Below are 21140 nucleotides of genomic sequence, written 5' to 3'. Positions count from 1 at the left end.
AGCTAACCTGTTGCTTACCAGCGTTTGTTTTCTTATCTAGTTCTGTCTTTGTCTGTTCTAATATCATGTCTAACTGAGAGAGATGCATTGCTTTATTTTCTCCATCTCGTTTTAGGTGCTTTATTTCTTTTTCCATTTTATACAGTTCTTCTCTGTAGTGATCCATCTCAAGTTTTACTTGCCTAATTAAAAACAAAAAATAAAATAAATAATAATTTGGAAACTTAAAAATCAACTAACTTATCTCTGACTGAACAAAGTCTGCAAGTTATATAAAGACAAATATCAGCAAAATGTCTAGTCATCGTGGGATGAATTGGGAGATTGGGATTGGGACTGACATATATATACTATATATGACATATATATACTAATATGTATAAAATGGATAACTAATTAAAAACCTGCTGTATAAAAAAAATGTCTAGTCAAAATCTTAAATCACCTATTATATTGTTAAAAATGCTCCAACTAATAGATTGTAATTCTGTACCAATTACATGCCACTAAACACAACTATATGATGTATTTACCTAGTACACTACCTGGCACACAAAAGGTGCTCAATGTATTTGTTTTCTTTCTATTTGGAGATATTTTAATTTTTTTTTTAAGATTGTTGTTTTTGATGTGGACCATTTTTAAAGTCTTTATTGAATTTGTTACAATATTGCTTCTGTTTTATGTTTTGGCTTTTTGGCCGCGAGGCATGTGGGATCTTAGCTCCGTGACAAGGGATGAACCCGCACTCCCTGCACTGGAAGGCGAGGTCTTAACCACTGGACCACCAGGAAAATCCCTGAGATATTTTAATTTTAAAACAGATCCACAGAGATATATAACAGATATATTTTAACTCTAAACCCTTTTGGGAGAGAAAAACAGTTTTATAAATTATAGTTTCAGAAGTGAAAGAAGCAATAGTTGGAACAGAGAAAAACCCTGCTTCATGAAGAGAAGATCTTGGAACTAGATATATCTTCCTTATGAAGTTTATTCATCTAGTTCATAAGCTTCCTACTAGTAATTAGAACTTATTTTACCCACTGAATGTGCCTATTAGCTATAATTAAGAAGAGTTTTTGTCTAGAAGTCAAAGGGTGGGAGTAAGAAAAGAAAGAAGCAGTTATTTCAATTTTCTTAGTGAAACAAAAGCAAGATCATCAGTGAGAGCAAGGATTGGGGAGGGGTTGTTAGAGTTTTGAAAGAAAAGGCAAAGGTGTAAAAGAGTCCTCTACAAGAGTAAGTAACATTATGATTGCCAGACAGACAGCATTAAGAAAATGCCTAAGGTTTTGAAGTTATGGGTATAAAGTAAGACTGGTCAGTGTCGTTATATTTTTCTCCAGCCTCTGTAAAGATGCAAGCATGAATTAGTCTGAGTTGGATTTTTAGTTCTGTGTACACAAAGTAAGAGAGAGGTAAAGGAGTTGTGGGTTTATGTAAATCAGTGATTTTAATGATTAATTAGAATTTAAGCTAGGTAAAGAGAGGAGAAAGGGCATTAGGGAATGAGACAGTGGTAGAACTGATAGATCAGAGGTCCTAGTTACATCAAAGAATTGTTGAACTGGGGATATTAAAGGGAATGAGGTAATAATATAGAGGTAGATGCATAGTATTCAGATTATGTTGAAATAATGGGGATATTAGAAACGATAAGATCTAGGATAAATAATGTGAGTGAGTGGCTGAGGATCAGCTAGATAGATGTATATTGAAATCCCCAAGAATAAAGACAGGAGTAGTGTTGGAAAGAGCTATGTAAGTCAGGTGGCCTGTAGGTGTCAGCAACAACGAGGGATGATATGATCTGATGACATGAGGTTCATGGTGTATGTCATACTATTTCCCATCTCAATCCTGTGGTACAAGAACTATGGGGAAAAGTTTTTACTTTAGAGAGCTGCAGGGGAAGAAGCAATGTCCTCAGGGGACAGTCACATTTCTGTTACAGCAAGAGAAAAGAAGAGATAGAGAATATAGGGAATGTCTTTCAGGATGGACTGTAAATTCCAGAGGATAAAGTGGAAATCTTTCACAAGTTCAGATGCGGTGGGAAAAGGAAAGAAAATACATGAGGAGGTTTTTGGGACTTAGTAAGAGAGATGAGGGTAAATCTAACGCCTGGAAATCTGATGCTTCTGGGGAATCTGGCACAAGCAAAGATAAAGTTACAATGTTGATTAGTTTTTGTGGAATTAAGGTACACACTGGTGGTGAGGCTGTGTTAGTGGATAGACAAATATCAATGGCAGAAAGAAGGTCTGAAGAACTGTGGTCTTAGTCTTAAACATAGGATATCTTCTTGACCCCACTGACAGAGTTGTGAATATCTGGGTAAGCAAGTTGCTACTCAAAGCACAAAGGCCCTACCTTTATTCCTGTCAGAGGGGGGGAGGGAGTCTGAGGATGTTGTGGTTTAAGTTCAAATGCATAAGTTAACTCTTATTCCTGTTGGTAGAATGGTGGGCTAATTAAGAGTTTATTATTAATTATGTCAACTCTTGTCGACAAAGTATAAGAGGTCTGGGGAAGCTAGGTATAACTTTCAGCTCATAATTCCCTTTCTTGACCAAATAACTATTGATTTCTTAGCACAGCCCAGCCACATTAAATCAGGATCTTTAGAGGTAGGACCTAGACATCAGTACTTTTTAAAGCTCCTTGGGTGATTTTAATGTTCAGTCAATGTTGAGACCACTGTTTTCTTCTATTAATTTACTCCCTCCCATAAACAATTAGAATCCATGAAAAATTCCTCTATATGAGTACATCTTTGCCTGACACTTTCACAATTCAAGTTAATAAAACAGTTGCTGAGTGCCTATGAGGTACAAGGAACTATGCTGATTGTTGTGGGAGGACCCTTATATTATCTTGGCCTTAAGGAACTACAATATAGTAGGAGAGAAAAGGATATTAACTTATAATACTAAAAGGCATGAGGGATATGAGGGAGGTGCAAACAATGCTATAGGAACACACACCATAGAGAAATTAATTCCTCAAGCAAACACTTCACTGAACATTATCTGATAGTGAAACTCAAATATGACTGATGTTAAAGCAGGAAGACAAATATAAACTAACATATTCATTTTACCTGGCAGTACCAGTAAGTTCAATAACTTTTTGCCTTTTTAAATCTGCTTCATATGTGGCTGCTTCACATTTTTCCTCCATTTTTCTCAACTTTTCAGCTGAACTTTCCCTTTGTTTCTGAAGCTCTTGTTCAAGTTTTGATACCTTGTAAAGCAATTTTCAGTTAAGTATTTTAAATTCAAACACAGTTCAACATTTTTCAGAAGAAAAATATTTATATAAATTTGTAGCCTAGCCTATCAGTTTCAAGATGTTATTACAAAAATCAAAGTATAGACCGAGAAACAACGTTTTGAAAATATGAAAGCAAAACAATTTTTAATAAGAAACATATTTCATTCACACACATACTTATAGAAGTGACCACATCATAACACTAAAATAGGACTTAAAAGAATTGTACAGAATAATGGTAAATGTTCCTCTTTTCATCATCCTCATCTGAAACGCTCTTTCTTCTCTTGTCAAACTATGTTTCTCTCCTTCTTCACAAATTGGCTCATACCAATTCCTAGAATTCCCATCTGCCCTCAAACGTTACAACTTGCATTTGCTCCTATTCATTCCTCCTGTTTTACTACATTGCAGGAGGTATTCTTCCTCCTATGTAAGTCAAACTGCTTCATAGGCGTTCTGGATTCAACTCCAATCCACTTTTTAAGGAACCTCATACTACTACCTCTACTCTCTGCTATATCTTCAATCTCTCTTTCTTCTGGTTTCTTTATATTAGCATTTAAACATGTTCAAGACCTTCCTATCATAAAAAACTTTCCTCCACACCTCTACCTCCTTCCGACTACCACCATTTCTTTCCTCCTCTTTATAGCCCAACTTCTCAGATTTTTTCTATGCTTGTTGTATCATTTTTCTCACTTTCTCATTCATTCCTCAACCCATAGCAATCTAGACACTGTACAGAAACTACACTGTGTCACCAATGGCTTCCATGCAGCTAATTCCAATGGACATTTTTCAACTTTCAATTTACTTGACACTGATTGCAGCAGCCCATGACACCAATTATCATCCTTTAAGTCATGAAATACTTACTTTGGCTTCCAGGTACTGTATCCTTCAGAGCTCTGTCAAAGTCAGGCATCTCACCCCTCATTCTATGTTCTCTCCCTAGTTAACCTCAGCCACTTCATTTTTTTTTTTTCAATTTTTTTTTTTGGCTGCATTGGGTCTTCGTTGCTGCACGCAGGCTTTCTCTAATGGCAGCGAGCGGGGGCTACTCTTCGTTGCGGTGCACGGGCTTCTCATTGAAGTGGCTTCTCTTGTTGCGGAGCACGGGCTCTAGGCGTGCAGCCTTCAGTAGTTGCAGCATGTGGGCTCAGTAGTTGCAGCAGTGGGCCCTAGAGCACGCAAGCTTCAGTAGTTGCGGCACGTGGGCTCCTTGTTGCGGCGCGCAGGCTCTAGGGCACATAGGCATCAGCAGTTGTGGCTTGTGGGCTCTAGAGCACAGGATTGGTAGTTGTGGCGCACGGACTTAGTTGCTCTGTGGAATGTGGGATCTTCCCATACCAGGGATCGAAGCCATGTCCCCTGCATTGGCAGGTGGATTCTTAACCACTGTGCCACCAGGGAAGTCCCACTTCATATTTTCAATGAACATTTACATGACTGTGATCTCAAAGTTAATATCTGGCTAATGACTTTGATATCCTCCCTGCTCTTCTAAAACCTCTCATTGAAGAACTAAGTACAGATTATAAGTCATTAATATCCACACCCCCAACTTAAGTTCCAAATATAAAATTAAAATAGTACCCAGGTAAAAAGGAAAGGGAACTATGGAAAATCTACCCATTCTGTGTTTGATTAAATGGCACACTCATAAGCAGAAAGAATCTAAAGATAACAATCTGAATAAATCCAACACGGAACCTGTGCATAGTGGAACATGAATAAAAAGTAGAAAAAATATATGCTGGAAAATTTATTCCAAATACTGAAGGAATTTTTAGATATAAACTTTTTAGACCCTCAAATAAATTAAACAAGACATAAAAATCTCTTAAAACAAAGATCATGAAGAAATAAAATAACCAAATGAAAAATACAAAGGAATTGATAGACTTAAGGAAAAAAAAACTCAGAAGAAAACCGTAAGACCGTTATAGAAATGAAAACAATTTCAGAAAGAACAAGAATTATAATCAATCTTACAAAAACTGGAGTCACTGACAAGGGATTTAGAAAGTGGGAATCAAATAACAGATGAGATGAAGAAATGCCTCAGGATGAAGCTGTACAACAGGCACAGCAAACAGTAGGTCTAGACTTAAACAAAAGGGATGGAGAGCCACAGGACAGATGTCTCTAAAAAAGAAAATACAGAATACCTGCCTGATATATTTGAATGTGCAGAGAAGAGATTCTTTAGTTCCACTGGAGAAGCTGAGGATGAAGTTAGAATACATAGATTAAAAGGTCATACAAATGACAAAAAGTGAGGTGTAGTGAGGTTACTGGGAACTATCATTTTCTAATTTATACTTTTCTGTAAAGTGTGATAAGAGGAAAACAAAACAAAAAATGTGAAATATCTGTCAGAATAATTCAGATGAATTTGGTAATGAATGAAAGAGAAAAGATTCGATTCTAGAATAAAATTTCCTAGGATTCTTTCTTTGGAGTAATAACTTATTTTTTAAAATGAGTAGTTTCCTTTGGGATTTTTCTTTTAGTGCATTGCTTGGCATTTCTTTAGGGATTATCACACATCTCCTGATCCAAAATGAAGAAATTGAAAGCTATAATGATTCAGATAGGGATTATATTCAGGTCCAAAAAGGAAAAACTGAATAAAGAAGACTAAATTATAACTAAGTTGGATGGAGTGACAAAAATGTGCCCACGGTATTACACGATCACATTACATTGGAATAAAACTTTATACATTTTACAATGTTAATTTAGAATATTTCTTATAATATGGTATCTTTGAGGTTAAACAGCAATTTACATAACTAGCAAAAAAATCTATTATCAATTTAAAAAAATTTCTATTTCATAAAACCATTTTGCCCAATAATATATACCTGTTTTTCAAGCTTAGTTTGAATGTCTTCTAGCTCTCCATTTCTAAATGTCTCTTGTTGTAACATTTGCTGCTGTTGTTGAAGAGTATGCTGCAGAATAACATTTTGCTCAGTAGTCTCTTGAAGACTGTGATTTTTAATCTTCAGCTCTTTCTGTAAACAATATACCTAACAAATATACACATTTCTCATTATAATGACATATTTCAAATAAAAAGCAATAAAATGTCAATGTTGTCTACCTTATTAGATAATTACCCTCACTTGTCATATGGGACAATTGTATTCACAGCTATAATTTATTATGTGGAAGGGCAGGGCTCATTTTTCTGATGGGGAGGTATGTTAGAAGGGCCTGTTAATAGGGTTGGTTCTTGGATGATGTCTGGGAATGTGGCTTTTGAAATATTCCTTAAGTGATGAGACTGTTTTCCCTGGCTAGGGCACCAAATCATGCTTTCCTTCTAGGAGTTTGGAATTCTGATACTTATGGCTGTTCTTATGTGACCAGCCCCCAATAAAAAACCTTGAACTTTGAGTCATAAGCAGGCTTCCCTGGGCAGAAGTACTGCATAAATGTTGCCGCATTTCACTGCTACAAAAAGGAGCTTATTCTGCGTGACTTCTCCCAGAACGAGGGAGAAAATATAGGAAGCCATGGATTTCTTCACACTCCATTTGATATATCTTTTTCTCTTATTGATAATAAACCATAACCATGAAAACACTGTATAAATGTTAGGTGCTATTTAGTACATTATTGTTGCTATTATTGCCATTGTTTGTAAAATAATATCCCAGCAAGCACTCTTGAATATTCACGCTCCAAAAAACATACAGGAAAACAATACCAACTAAGAAATTGCACTTATTCACTCCAAATATTTAGGACTTGAATATGCTGATCCCCCAAATTGCTTTAAATGAAACCTTTAGAGTTATCTGGGAGAACCTATTAAGAAGGAAAAAAAATGCCCTTTGTCCAAGAAATCCAAATACTAAAAAGTGCCAAATCATTTTAAAATTCTATAAATAATACAGCATAATTTCATATATATTTCATAATATTTGTTACCTGTTCCTAAAGTAAGGGGAAGGTTTACTAAATGATGATATATAAATCTGATTGTAAAAGATGCAACCATTTAGGGCTTCCCTGGTGCACAGTGATTGAGGGTCTGCCTGCCAATGTCAGGGACGCGGGTTCGTGCCCCGGTCCAGGAGGATCCCACATGCCGTGGAGCAGCTTGGCCCATGAGCCATGGCCGCTAAGCCTGCACGTCCGGAGCCTGTGCTCCGCAATGGGAGAGGCCACAACAGTCAGAGGCCCGCGTACCGCAAAAAAAAAAAAAAAAGATGCAACCATTTAAAATCACAGTTTAGGGAGTTCAGTGGTGGCCTAGTGGCCCAGGTTCAATCCCTGGCTGGGGAACTGAGATCCTGCAAGCCACATGGCATGGCCAAAAAAAAAAAAAAATCATAATTTAAAGGACAGTGACAAATAAATTTTACAAAATAAAGTGAAAAAAAAATCCCACATTTCATTAATATGAAAAACACTCAGGCAAATAGAAACGTGAAAAGTATTAGAGAGTATTAGTATTAGAGTGAATTGTAAGTAAATCTTCTTCAAAAGATTTCTTATTGTTGCTTATGTAATAACTTTTTAAAATGAAGGAAAATAAACCCATCCCTTTAAAGCAAACAATCTTTCTAATAAATATCAACCCAGAAGAAAGTAATTTTAAACTCCTAAGAAACAGTGAAGAAGAATCCTGACTTGGTTTTTTCTAATTATACAGCAGTGGAATATTCAGCAGCATCATGAAAGGCTTAGGGGCCAAATAGCCTTTGCTTATGATAAGAAGCTCTTAAATTTCAAACTTCTTCATTATATGATGACACTGTAAACTTAGAGAACCTTACATATAAGAGGCAACTATCCAATTTCTAATATTATTATAATTCTTTTTAATGCTAATCTATTTTACTTAATGTTGTCTGTATGAAAATAATTTATTTAGTGTAAATAGGTATCAGTGACACCTGTTTTGTTTTTCCTGCTAGCTCCTGAGAAAACTACAGATCACAGCTCTGCTGTAGTTTACTTTATATAGAACGGACTTGCCTATAAGTTTATATACTATTCTTTGTTTACTGGAACATGCTGTCTTATACTTACTTTCCTAATCAAAAAAAAAAAAAATGGACAAAGTATTAAAATAAGACAAACTATTAGAAAAAAGATAAAGCCTAACCAAAACACTAAGAAAGTCATACCACATAAGAACAATTAAAAAATTTATTTTAGTAATCTAGTCACTAGCAAAATAATTTCCATTAAAAATACTGAAGTATCTAACATATTAGTTGTATCACAAATATTAATTCACAAAAATTAACCTACATCTATCTAATTTATACTGGCATTTCACTCTACTACCCTTTAACTTCCACTTGACTTTAAAAGTAAATATAAGACAAATAGTTTTGACATTATATTCTCTACTAAGTTATTATCATATTCAGAGAATAAACTTTTCCTAAAGAATTCATTATTTTATAATTAAAGTCAAGAAGAAAGTAGAATTTACATTATAATATCTACTTTACAATTAGCTTTATCTAATATTAATGTATATCCAAAAACGCTCTCATGATTATTACTAAAAAATAAAATATAACCCAGAAAAGTTACTGACACAATGCCAACTTTGCAAAATTTAAGTCCATCAATTTGAATAAAGGCATTTATCAATAAAATGACTGATCGTGCTGAATAAATGCTTTACGCAGAAAATGTTTTGGCTTATTCACATCTATTTTGTGTTTATTTTCTTCTATCATGTTGACAATGTAATTCTGCATGAACACATACATTATCACTTTTTAAAGCATTTTAATACAAATTAAAATATTTTCAAAATAATTCAGGACCCCCAAGTCACTATTATTTTCATCATAAATTTATTTATTTCAACATATGGAAAAGAATATTTGCCTGAGGCAAAAACTCAGGGGCATATTTATTAGCTTTGTGTGGTGGACTATCAACATGTAGTTCTTTCAGCTGGCTTTCTATCTATATGCTCTGGGGCCATTTAATTATTCAGCTAGTATGTGATTCGGGACTGCCTACTGATTTGGTAAAATATCTTTATAACATCACGTATTACTAACAGAATGGATGCACTATGAATTAAATCATATTTTCTAAAACCTAGCTACATATGATGAAAATCTCATAACTCTGCTGTTATAAGATATTAATTCTATTAACCAGTGTTAGAAAGAGTTTTCTCTGTAAGATATTATAATTTGCTCTAAAGACAAATAAGCCAAAACTAAATAAGTGTATGGATTGGTACCTAAAAAAAAAAAAGGTAAAGAGTAATTGGATTTTTCTCCATGTTTCTTATCAACACACAAGAAGAAGTGAAAGATGATCTTTTAAGTAAGTAAGCCAATGCACATGCAGTTGAGCTAATAATTCATCAGCAATAAAAGGACTGCAAATCTTTCTAATTTACTTACTTACTTTTTCTCTAGTATTGTTGTACAAACATGACTACCATTTCTGATTTCTAATTCAGTTCCAGCCTAGGTTTATACTTCCTGCTATTCTGAAAAAAGTTCTAAGTTCATTTTGGGTAAATGCCTCTTATTCACCCAAGTCTCTGATGCTATTTCTAAGAATACAAATTCTAAAACTCAACAAACTCTCTGATTACAAACACTGCCTGTCTCCAGATTCCATCTCTGCCAAGTCCATTTATGCTGGAGTGCAGTGAGGGCTATAGATTTTAAATGCCTAAATAGGGACTTTCCTGGCAGTCCAGTGGTTAAGACTCTGAGCTCCCACTGCAGGCGGCATCGGTTTGATCCCTGGTCAGGGAATTAAGATCCCGCATGCTGCAGGGTGCGGCCAAAAAATAAGTACATAAAAATTTAAAAATGCCTAAATAATGGTTTAAAGAAGATCCCGCTGGAAAAAAAAATCACACTCCTATTCTAAAAAGTATAAGTATCTATAGTTTAGGTGGTTTAATTTCCATATATTGGAATACAGAAATATATGCCCACCTGTGAAAGATGCTATAAAAACCTTCATGAGGGGAAGTAGAAGGAAGAAGACAGGTCCATATAAAATACAAAGTTTTTGTTTTAACCTCTTAAGTTATATAATTATGTGATGCTTTTTTTTTTTTTTTTGCGGTACGCGGGCCTCTCACCGTTGTGGCCTCTCCCGTTGCGGAGCACAGGCTCCGGACGCGCAGGCTCAGCGGCCATGGTTCACGGGCCTGGCCGCTCCGCGGCATGTGGGATCGTCCCAGACCAGGGCATGAACCCATGTCCCCTGCATCGGCAGGGGGACTCTCAACCACTGCGCCACCAGGGAAGCCCTGTGATGCATCTTTGATGAAGATTTGTTCACTATTTTTTTTTTTTTTTAAAGAAACGTTTTTGGTTTTTTTTTAAATTTTATTTATTTTTTATCTTTGGTTGTGTTGGGTCTTTGTTGCTGTGCCCAGGCTTTCTCTAGTTCCAGCGAGCGAGGGCTACTCTTCGTTGCGGTGCACAAGCTTCTCATTGCGGTGGCTTCTCCTGTTGCGGAGCACAGGCTCTAAGTGTGTGGGCTTCAGTAGTTGTCGAACACAGGCTCAGTAGTTGTGATTCGCAGGCTCTAGAGCGCAGGCTCAGTAGTTGTGGCGCATGGGCTTAGCTGCTCTGTGGCATGTGGGATCTTCCTGGACTAGGGCTCGAACCCGTGTCCCCTGCATGGGCAGGCAGATTCTTAACCACTGTGCCACCAGGGAAGTCCGATTTGTTGATTATTTCTAAACATGAAGTGAAGGTTTAAATATATATATTATAAATTCTAACAAAGAAATAAAGGAATTCTTCATTAAGTTTATTCCTTTCAGCAAATATTTAGTGACTACCTATTATGTTGAAAGCAAAGTGGTTGACAATGAGCATACAGAGATGAATAAGATAATTCAAGAAAAGTCTTCTATCTAGTATCTGAGAAACTCTTCTCAATAAAGAAAGTTGAATTTATAAACCTAATTCTCAATCCTTCAAATAGAGGAAGAAAAAACAAAATGGAAAAATTTTGAAGAATTTTATACCTCTAAATCTAAAACAATATTCCAAGTGTTAATCATTTTATATTAGAATTACTCTGTGATCAACAATAATCTCCTGATTCCCTAAAAATAGGTAATAGAATTAGAATTTTAAGGTGTCATATTTTGTGTTTTATATGTCATATGATGTTTGTTTCTTAAAGTATATAAAATTGGGGACTTCCCTGGTGGCACAGTGGTTGGGAATCCGCCTGTGAATTCAGGGGACATGGGTTCGATCCCTGGTCTGGGAAGATCCCACATGCCGCAGAGCAGCTAAGCCCGTGCACCACAACTACTGAGCCTGCACTCTGGAGCCCGTGCACCACATCTACTGAGGCCGCATGCCACAACTGCTGAAGCCTGCACACCTAGAGCCCATGCTCTGCAACAAGAGAAGCCACTGCAATGAGAAGCCCGCGCACTGCAATGAAGAGTAGCCCCCACTCTCCTCAACTAGAGAAAGTCCATAAGCAGCAACGAAGACCCAACACAGCCATAAATAAATAAATAAATTTATTTTTTTTAAAAAGAATATAAAATTGGAGTTTACGTTTTACTGGAAAATTTTTTTTTATATCAGCTATATAAAAATGTACGTTTAAAGTATCTTGAAAATAAACAATATCTCAAAAAGAAATCACTTGAAAAATATGCTATATTTAAAGGAAATGTTAATTTACTTCTTCAGATTTCTTCTTTAGCTGTTTTTCAAACTTTTCTTTATTTCCTTCCAATTGGTTCAAATGCAAAGCAAGTTCTTCCTTACAAATTTCCAATGCTGAATCTAGTTGTCTGACCTAAGCAGAAAAAAAGCAAAAAAGGAAAATCAACCAGTACTAATGAGTGCTTATTATATGCTCAATATTTTACAGCGTTATCTCCTAATGTTACCTCACTGCTTCAACCAGTGAATATACAGTCCAACTTAGGATATAAAATGCTATTAAAGAAGAGATTTATTTAGAAAACTAATTATTACTGCAAACTAGGAAACCAAAGAGGAAACCAGTGCCTGGAGTCCTGAAGAATAAATGGACATGAACAAGTGAAGAAGGGCATTCTAGGAAGAGGGGAGTACATTCAGAGACAAGGCACAGTGAAAAGGAATGGTAAGAAGTTGGCAGGAGCTTAGGGTACCAAAACCATGAATTTGTAAGAGATGGGTACTGGAAGGGTGGGATTAGCAAGATAGACTGGGGCCAATTGTCAAGGACCTGCAGGCCAGACACCCTGAAACATTTACCTAAAAAGGTAAGCAGTATTTAAACCTATTCCTTAAGTTCCCTTGATCAAGAAAAATAATAAAGTGAGTACAAACTGGAGTATTGTGTTAAAAATGCTATAGTGCGAATATTCTGAATACGCTGAAGTCACTAAGAAAATGAAATGTTTTTGTCGGCTAATGAAAAACAAACTTAGGTAAGACGGAGAAGGCTGCTTTTGCTCTGAATCAGTGAAAACATTTCCAGAAAGGCAGCAATGTAACTTGGTTCAAGTGTTCATAAAGCTGCAAATGCTTCACGCTACCTCAACATTAAAGAGCGAATGAGCAAAAAGCAACTCAAATTCAGTAAAATTTTTCAGAATTTGCACACATGCTCCACATCCCATCTGTTAATAAGATTCATTCTTGTCTTGTTCCTTTCTTTTCCTTATTGTATTTCTGAGCTTCTCGGGAGTATTTTTTTTCTTTCCTCAACGCTAATAGCATTCTAGTAAGTAGTCATGAAAGTGTGAAAGAAATTTCAACAAGATAAGGAGAAAAAGAAAAATGTTCCCTCTTCCAGATACTATTCTACATCATGAAATTATCTTTGCAACTCTTATTTCTAAAAAGAGACACAACTGAAAGACACAGTTTTCAAAGCCCGTCCCTATAGCCTGTGAATATAACCATTAACAGTTAAAAAGCTTATAATTTTGATTAATTATCTTTGTTAATAAACTGTTACCCTAATAATAATTTTTAAAGTCTTTTATGAGAGGTATAAATATTTACAGGTTTTCTTTATTAAGCATGAGAATAAGCATTGGTACTTGTATCATCTTCCACACACAGAAAAAAAAAAAATCTATGACCGTCAGAACATCACATGTGATAAAAATTAACAACGTAAAAACTCAATCAGGCAAGATTCATCACTAGATGTTAAAACCATTGGTCATTAGTTTGTTGAGGGACAGGTCTTTGAACATGGCCTCAAAGAATCACCCTATGTATTGCTTATTAATTATAAAGGAAAAATTATGCCCTTAAAATAGGGAGATCTGGCAGTAACCACCTTAAATAATAGGTGTCAAGATAGGCAAAGCCAATAATGGGGTGATGTGAAATTATGTGCCTCCTGATGTGAAGCAGTGGGAAGGACACTGTATAACCCACAGTATAATCCACAGTTGTGGTGTGTGTGCTATTATGGTTGACCTAGACTTTTCCAAAGATTCAGTGTCGTGAACAATAGGAGACAGTGAGTTTAGGGGAATCTAAAAAGCCAAAAGCAAAACATGAATTATGACTGCATTCTAAATTGGGGAAAGAAAAGGAACAAGCTAAAGTAGTGTTTCTCACAATTTAATGTTCACACAGATCACCTGGACACCTTAATTCAGAACCAGAGCCAGGTCTAGGGTGAGACAAAGGAGGTTTTAGGGCTCAAAGTTTAAGGAGGTACTCACTCTCAGGATCATGCAAATGCCTACCCTTCACTTGTACAACCCGGAGAATAAATGTCTCCTTAAATTGTATGCCAGAGGCACTCCCTTGCTTCACTTTAGTCCCAGCTCTGTTCAGTAGGTCAGATATTCTGCAAGTCAAACAAGTTCCCGGGTGATAGTGATGCTGCTAGACCATGCTTTGAGTAGCAAGATTATTAAGAACATTTTTAAATAATTGGGAAATTTTCAGTATGGACAGTATGTTGAATAGTGTTACTGAATTAATGTTGACTTTCTGTGGTGTATAGAGATGGTGTAATCAGGTAGGAGAAAGTTTCTATACACATGAGACCCAAGTTTAAGTATTAAGGGTGTAAAGTAACATGACATCTGCAACCTTCTCACAGGTGGACTAGCAAAAAGGAAATGTGTGAGTGGCGGTGGGACTGGGTGGGTGCATGTGCAAGAAGGCATGTGCGTGTGTGTGCAGAGAGATGAAGTGAGTATGGTTAGAGTTTAAAAGACAGTAAATCTAAATGAAAGGACACAGCTGTTCTCTGTACTAGTCTTTCATTTTGTAGGTTTGAAAGTTTTCATAATAAAACTTAATTAAAAATAAATTAATTAAAACTAATAAATAATAAAAACCAAAACATCTACTACTCTGTTGGATTTCTCATTTGAACAAAGAGCTTGAGACTCTAAATCTCATACAAATAAACATCATTCACTGTGTACAAACCACTCATAAATATACATGTATATATATGTACATCAATGAATAGAATCAAAACAAAGACACTGCTCTGCTAAACCAAAGAACCTCCTCGGGGGCATATTCTGGAGGCAACCACATAGGGGCTCTATGCTACCTACTTTCAACAGAAGCACCTAAGCTAGTCTTTTTTATTTTTTTTTCTACTTATAACTTTAACTTTCTTTGGGGAAATAAAACACACACAAAAATCTAGAGTGGAAAATAAAACCAAAGCAAAACAAATAAAATAAACAAATGAAATCACTAATAAGTACATTCTCAATTTTCTATTTAATAGCAGCTAACATAATTGCTTTAATTTATTGGGTTTTTTGTTACCAGTTCATAAACTTCCCATCAGTCTTCCAGCTATCATTATCATACTTCTATAAGTGATATAAGTTTAAACTTATAGATCCTTATAACTCTCCTACAGATAGAAAATTTCAAAATTTTTATGCAAAGAACAAACTGAGGCATGCAAAAGGACATGGCCAAAAGTCAAGAAAGAAGGTGGTAATGACATAATCAAGAAAAGAGAAATATACTTCAAACTTCTATTTGATATGTTAGAATCATTTAGGGAATTCCCTGGCAGTCAACTGGTTAGGACTTGGTGCTTTCACTGCTGAGGGCCCAGGTTCCACCCCTGGCAGGGAACTAAGATCCCACAGACCGCACAGTGCATCTCAAAGAAAAAGAAAAAAAAAAAAAAGAAAAAGAAAGAAAGAAAAGAATCATTTAGTATAGCTTCAATGAAAGCAAATCTACTAAAGGTACCAAAGGAATAAAACCTAACATCATAATTCATTCTTTAGCTGATTTCCTTCCTGTCTCATATCTGATTATTAACAAATGAAAATAACTTACCAGATGACTGGCTAGATGTGTTAGGTAATTTAATGAAAAACAGGAGTTAAGTGGCAAGATGGATTTTTTTTAATGAAATTATATCATGCCTACAACCTTTGTACAATAATGATTTTTTAAATATTAATGATCTTAGAGGTTATTTTTACATGAGGAAATGAACTGACATGGCATTAAATGTTAAAAGTTCTGGAGAATACTATAGGAAAGTTATGGATAAACATATAATTGGGTTTACGAGGGTATACATGGTCACGAAATGGATGAAAAACAGAGTACTAGGCAAAAAGTAAATAACATTGGATTTTTTAAATAACCTTTAATTTAATCCATATATAACAGAATGAAGGTCACAGCATATTTGAAGCTATTTTTAGCACTAAAAATGCAAAGAAGAAAACACTGAATATATGGTAATTACTTAGCAAACTCGAGTAACTTAGTATGTGTTAAGTATTTTATGTACCTCATTTCATTTAATCCTCAAACCCAACCTCTTCTAGGGCATTGTGATCCCTATTTTACTGATGAAGAAATTAACGTTCAGAGTTTAAATAACCTAGCCAAGGTTACAGTTAATAAGTACACTGAAGCCAGAACTAAAACCTAAGTCAGTTTAGCTTCAAAGCCCATACTTTTAACCATAAGGTTATCCTGGCCACAAAACTGTATTTTACCCAAAAATTCTGGATTTATTCCCTATTTAATCATATAGCAGAACTAGTAAAAAGAAGCAAAACTGTATTGTTTGTAGTTTCATCTCTCTTCACTTCCTTTGTTAATTTTTTTTACTGGTAATGTTAGTAAGTAGCTACAGTTTAAAAAACACATTTTTTGTTAAAAAAATCTTTCTTAAGGTATTATAAAAAGAAAAGAAGTTAGATAATCTATAGACTAGATTATCAACTATCAAATAATTAAGATAATAATTCACAATGAAAAATATACTACTTAAAGAAACTAAGTTCATTGACTTAGGTAAAATTTTTACCACTTTATTTTTATGTAAACTTTTTTTTACAATTTATAGAGAAAACTAAAAAGCCACAGGAATGTCTCCATTAAGAAAAAAAAAAAAAAAGAAAAAGAAAAAATTTTAAAGTATTAGCATACTAGCCTTGATTGTTTCTTCAGATACCTGGTTCTGTAATGTTTTCAAAGCTTCATCTTTCTTCATATTTTCCTTTTCCATTTCCTGAAAACATACAGATTGGTAGCAAAAATATACGTACGTGTATAAATATTTTAGCATTAGTAACAGGTTGTTAAACAATTGATTTGACTAGAATTAAAGGTATGTTAAAGAAACATAAACTTAAAATATTGGTCAGCTTTTAAACAGCACTTTTATAAAGATGATTTTACCCCTTTGCTTTCCGTCAAGAGTCTGTCTAGTGATTCAAGGTGATGTTGTTTACATATTATATCTTGCTGCAACATGGATATTGTCTTTTCTTGTTCTTTAAATTGTTGTTCTTTTTTCTCTAGTTGAGATTCAAGCTAAACACAGAAACAGGATTTATTAATTTTCATATTAATTTTTTAAAATTTGAAACATTTTAAATACAGTCGACCCTTGAACAAGACAGTTTTAAACTGAGTCCACTTATACATGGATTCTTTTCAATAAATATGTACTAAAGCACTACACCATCAGCGGTTGGCTGAATCCACAGATGGGAACTATGGAAAGGAAGGGTTGACTGTAAAGTTATATGTGGATTTTCAACTGCCCAGGGTTGGCACCCCTAACTCCCAAATTGTTCAAGGGTCAACTGTACACAGAAAAAACATAACACTCACAATTTAAATTACTACTGAAATTACATAGCTTATTGCATTTTGCCAAATTTCCTTCAGTTTCTCTCCTTTTAGAGAAGAAATGAAATCGCAAGTCCATATCTTATCCCTTCCCTCCCTCGCCAATACTATGTTCCCTCCCTCACCAATACTATGTTGAAATTGTTCTATATCATTCTCTGGTGTGTTTCATTCTCATACATGTTTTTTGTGCTTTTAACTATATATGTAGACCCATGAACAATATGTAACATAATTTTTTGAAAATTCACACAGACAATATCAACACTTTTGCAAGTTTCAGCAACTTATTTTTTTCACTTAATATTGTTTTAAATATTTATCCATGTATCCATGTGGATTCATATTTTTATGATAATACAGTATTCCACTGTAACAACAAACTAGTTTGTTCACTCTTCTACTCAGAAACAGTTAGATATTGCTTTTTCACTATTATGATGTTACAATAACATCCTTTGCACATGTCTCTTTATACACATGTATAGGGGTTTCTTTAGAACATACCACCTAGAAGTGGACTTCCTGGTTGTAGGATATGCACATTTCTAACTTCATTAGGTATTTCTCTTCAAAGTGCATCAAAATTTATACTTTCACTAGAAATGTGTAAGTCTCACTCCTTACAACTTCACCACTAATTGACTGGTGTTATCAAATGACCAAAAAACTTTTGTGAAGACAAAACATGAGTAAACTGATATGTTTATATGTATATTTGTGCATATTATATACACAAGTATATAAAAATTATACATATGTGATAATAGCAGCAACAGGTTAACTAGAAAATACTAAAACCAAAGAACTGTGAAATGAAAACACTCAAATGAAAATAAATTACACAGCAGAAATTAAAGGAACAGAAAGAAAAAAGATTGAAGAAAGTGAACAGAACATAAGGGACCTGTTGGACACCATCAAGCACACCAGTATGCACATCATGGAAGTCCCAGAAGGAAGGGAGAAAGAGAGAGACAATATTTGAAGAAATAATGACTGAAAATGTCCCAAATTCGATGAAATAATGATAGAAACATCCAAGAATCTCAACAAAATCCAAGTAAGTTGAACTCAAAAAGACCCACAATGAGACACATTATAATCAAACTTTCAAAAGACAATGACAAGAACTTCCCTGGTGGTCTAGTGATTAAGACTCCAAGCTCCCAACACAGGGGGCACGGGTTTGATCCCTGGCCCCCTGGTCGGGGAACTAAGATCCCACATGCCACGTGGCACAGACAAAAAAAAAAGGAATAAGAAAAAGACAATGACAAAGAGAGAATCTTGAAGCAGCAAGAGATAAGCAAATCATCACATATAAGGGATCCTCAATAAGATTACATGCAGATTTCTCATCAGAAACTTTGAGGGTCAGGAGACAGTAGGCTGATAGTCAAAAGAAAAAAAATAACTGTCCATGAAGAATCCTCTATCTGGCAAAACTGTTCTGCAAAAGTGAGGGAGGAATTAAGACATTCTCAGGTAAAAGTTGAGGGAGGCTGTGACCATTAGACATGTCCCGCTAGAAATACTCAAGGGAATTCTGTAAGGTGAAATGAAAGAACACTAGATAGTAACCTGAAGTCATACGGAGAAATAAAAATCTTCATAAAAATAAATACATGGGCAATTGTAAAACCTAACATTATCGTAACAATGGATTGTAACTTCCACTTTTTGTTTTCTAAATGATTTAAGAGACTAATACAAATAAAGGAAAAAAAAGTTATTAGTCAAAAGTTAGTATTATTGTAACTTTAGTTTGTGACTCCAAATCTTGTTTTCTACAAAAGAGACTAATCCTTTTGAAGGAATTACCAGTTTGTTTTGGGGCACACAATGTACAAAGATGTAAGTTTGTGACAAAAGGTGTGGAGATAAAGCTATAAAGGAATAGAGTTTTTGTATGTTATTGAAATTAGAGTGGCATAAATTCAAATTAGAGTGTTGTAACTTTAGGATGTTAAATGTAATCCCCATGGTAACCACAAAGAAAATAGCCATAAAATATAGACAAATGGAAATGAATTTTAAAATTTCAGTACAAAAAATTAACTAAATTCAAAAGAAGACAGTAATGTAGGAAAAGAGGGATAAAAAAGCTAGAAGGCATATAGAAAAAGAAAAGCAAGATGACAGAAGTCCCTCGTTATCAGTAATTACTTTAAATGTAAATGGATTAAACTCTCCAAGAGACACAGATTGGTAGAATGGAGAAAAGCACACATCCACCTATATGTTGTCTACAAGAGACTCATTTTATTTTTTTTGAATTTTATTTATTTTTTTATACAGCAGGTTCTTATTAGTCATTAATTTTATACACATCAGTGTATACATATCAATCCCAATAGCCCAATTCATCAAACCACCGTCCCCATCCCCCTGCGGCTTTCCCCCCTTGATGTCCATACGTTTGTTCTCTACATTTGTGTCTCACCTTCTGTCCTGGAAACCGGTTCATCTGTACCATTTTTCTAGGTTCCACATACATGCGTTAATATACGATATTTGTTTTTCTCTTTCTGACTTCACTCTGTATGACAGTCTCTAGATCCATCCACGTCTCAACAAATGACCCAATTTCGTTCCTTTTTATGGCTGAGTAATATTCCATTGTATACATGTACCACATCTTCTTTATCCATTCGTGTGTGGATGGGCATTTAGGTTGCTTCTGTGACCTGGCTATTGTAAATAGTGCTGCAATGAACATTGGGGTGCATGTGTCTTTTTAAATTATGGTTTTCTCTGGGTATATGCGCAGTAGTGGGATTGCTGGGTCATATGGTAATTCTATTTTTAGTTTTTTAAGGAACCTCCATACTGATCTCCATAGTGGCTGTATCAATTTACATTCCCACCAACAGTGCAAGAGGGTTCCCTTTTCTCCACACCCTCTCCAGCATTTGTTGTTTGTAGATTTTCTGATGATGCCCATTCTAAATAGTGTGAGGTGATACCTCATTGTAGTTTTGATTTACATTTCTCTAATAATTAGTGATGTTGAGTAGCTTTTCATGTGCTTCTTGGCCATCTGTATGTCTTTTTTGGAGAAATGTCTATTTAGGTCTTCTGCGCATTTTTGGATTGGGTTGTTGCTTTCTTTAATGTTGAGCTGCATGAGCTGTTTATATATTTTGGAGATTCATCTTTTTTTTTTTTTTTTTTTTTTGCGGTATGTGGGCCTCTCACTGTTGTGGCCTCTCCCGTTGTGGAGCACAGGCTCTGGACGTGCAGGCTCAGCAGCCATGGCTCATGGGCCTAGCCGCTCCGCGGCATGTGGGATCTTCCCGGGCCGGGGCACGAACCCGTGTCCCCTGCATCGGCAGGCGGACTCTCAACCACTGCGCCACCAGGGAAGCCCTGGAGATTAATCCTTTGTCCGTTGATATGTCCGGAGATAATCCTTTGTCCGCAAATATTTTCTCCCATTCTGAGGGTTGTCTTTTCGTCTTATTTATGGTTTCCTTTGGTGTGAAAAAGCTTTTAAGTTTCATTAGGTCCCATTTGTTTATTTTTGTTTTTATTTCCATTACTCTAGGAGGTGGATCAAAAAGGATCTTGCTGTGATTTATGTCAAAGAGTGTTCTTCCTATGTTTTCCTCTAAGAGTTTCATAGTGTCCAGTCTTACATTTAGGTCTCGAATCCATTTTGAGTTTATTTTTGTGTATGGTGTTAGGGAGTGTTCTAATTTCATTCTTTTACATGTAGCTGTCCAGTTTTCCCAGCACCACTTATTGAAG

The 21140-nt window shown here is 35.2% G+C and overlaps 1 protein-coding gene across 9 annotated transcripts in view; it reads right to left on the bottom strand.

The window, feature by feature from the left end:
• CCDC18 (coiled-coil domain containing 18) overlaps positions 1-21140 on the bottom strand; it is a 135100-nt gene that overhangs the window by 62319 nt on the left and 51641 nt on the right. For all 9 annotated transcript variants that reach the window (XR_010940947.1, XM_067726920.1, XM_067726922.1 and 6 more), the window contains exons 16-21: positions 16932-17066; positions 16684-16761; positions 11965-12081; positions 6153-6320; positions 3107-3249; positions 19-182 (exon numbers count right to left, since the gene is read on the bottom strand). Coding sequence is in view for 8 of the 9 variants with exons in the window: in XM_067726920.1 (XP_067583021.1) it covers positions 19-182; positions 3107-3249; positions 6153-6320; positions 11965-12081; positions 16684-16761; positions 16932-17066 (805 nt within the window). In the remaining variant the exon portion in view is untranslated. The remainder of the gene's footprint in view (positions 1-18; positions 183-3106; positions 3250-6152; positions 6321-11964; positions 12082-16683; positions 16762-16931; positions 17067-21140) is intronic.

Source organism: Pseudorca crassidens, chromosome 2 (assembly GCF_039906515.1).
Source record: "Pseudorca crassidens isolate mPseCra1 chromosome 2, mPseCra1.hap1, whole genome shotgun sequence".
NCBI lineage: Eukaryota > Metazoa > Chordata > Mammalia > Artiodactyla > Delphinidae > Pseudorca > Pseudorca crassidens.
This window is presented reverse-complemented; position numbering and strand designations above follow the sequence as displayed.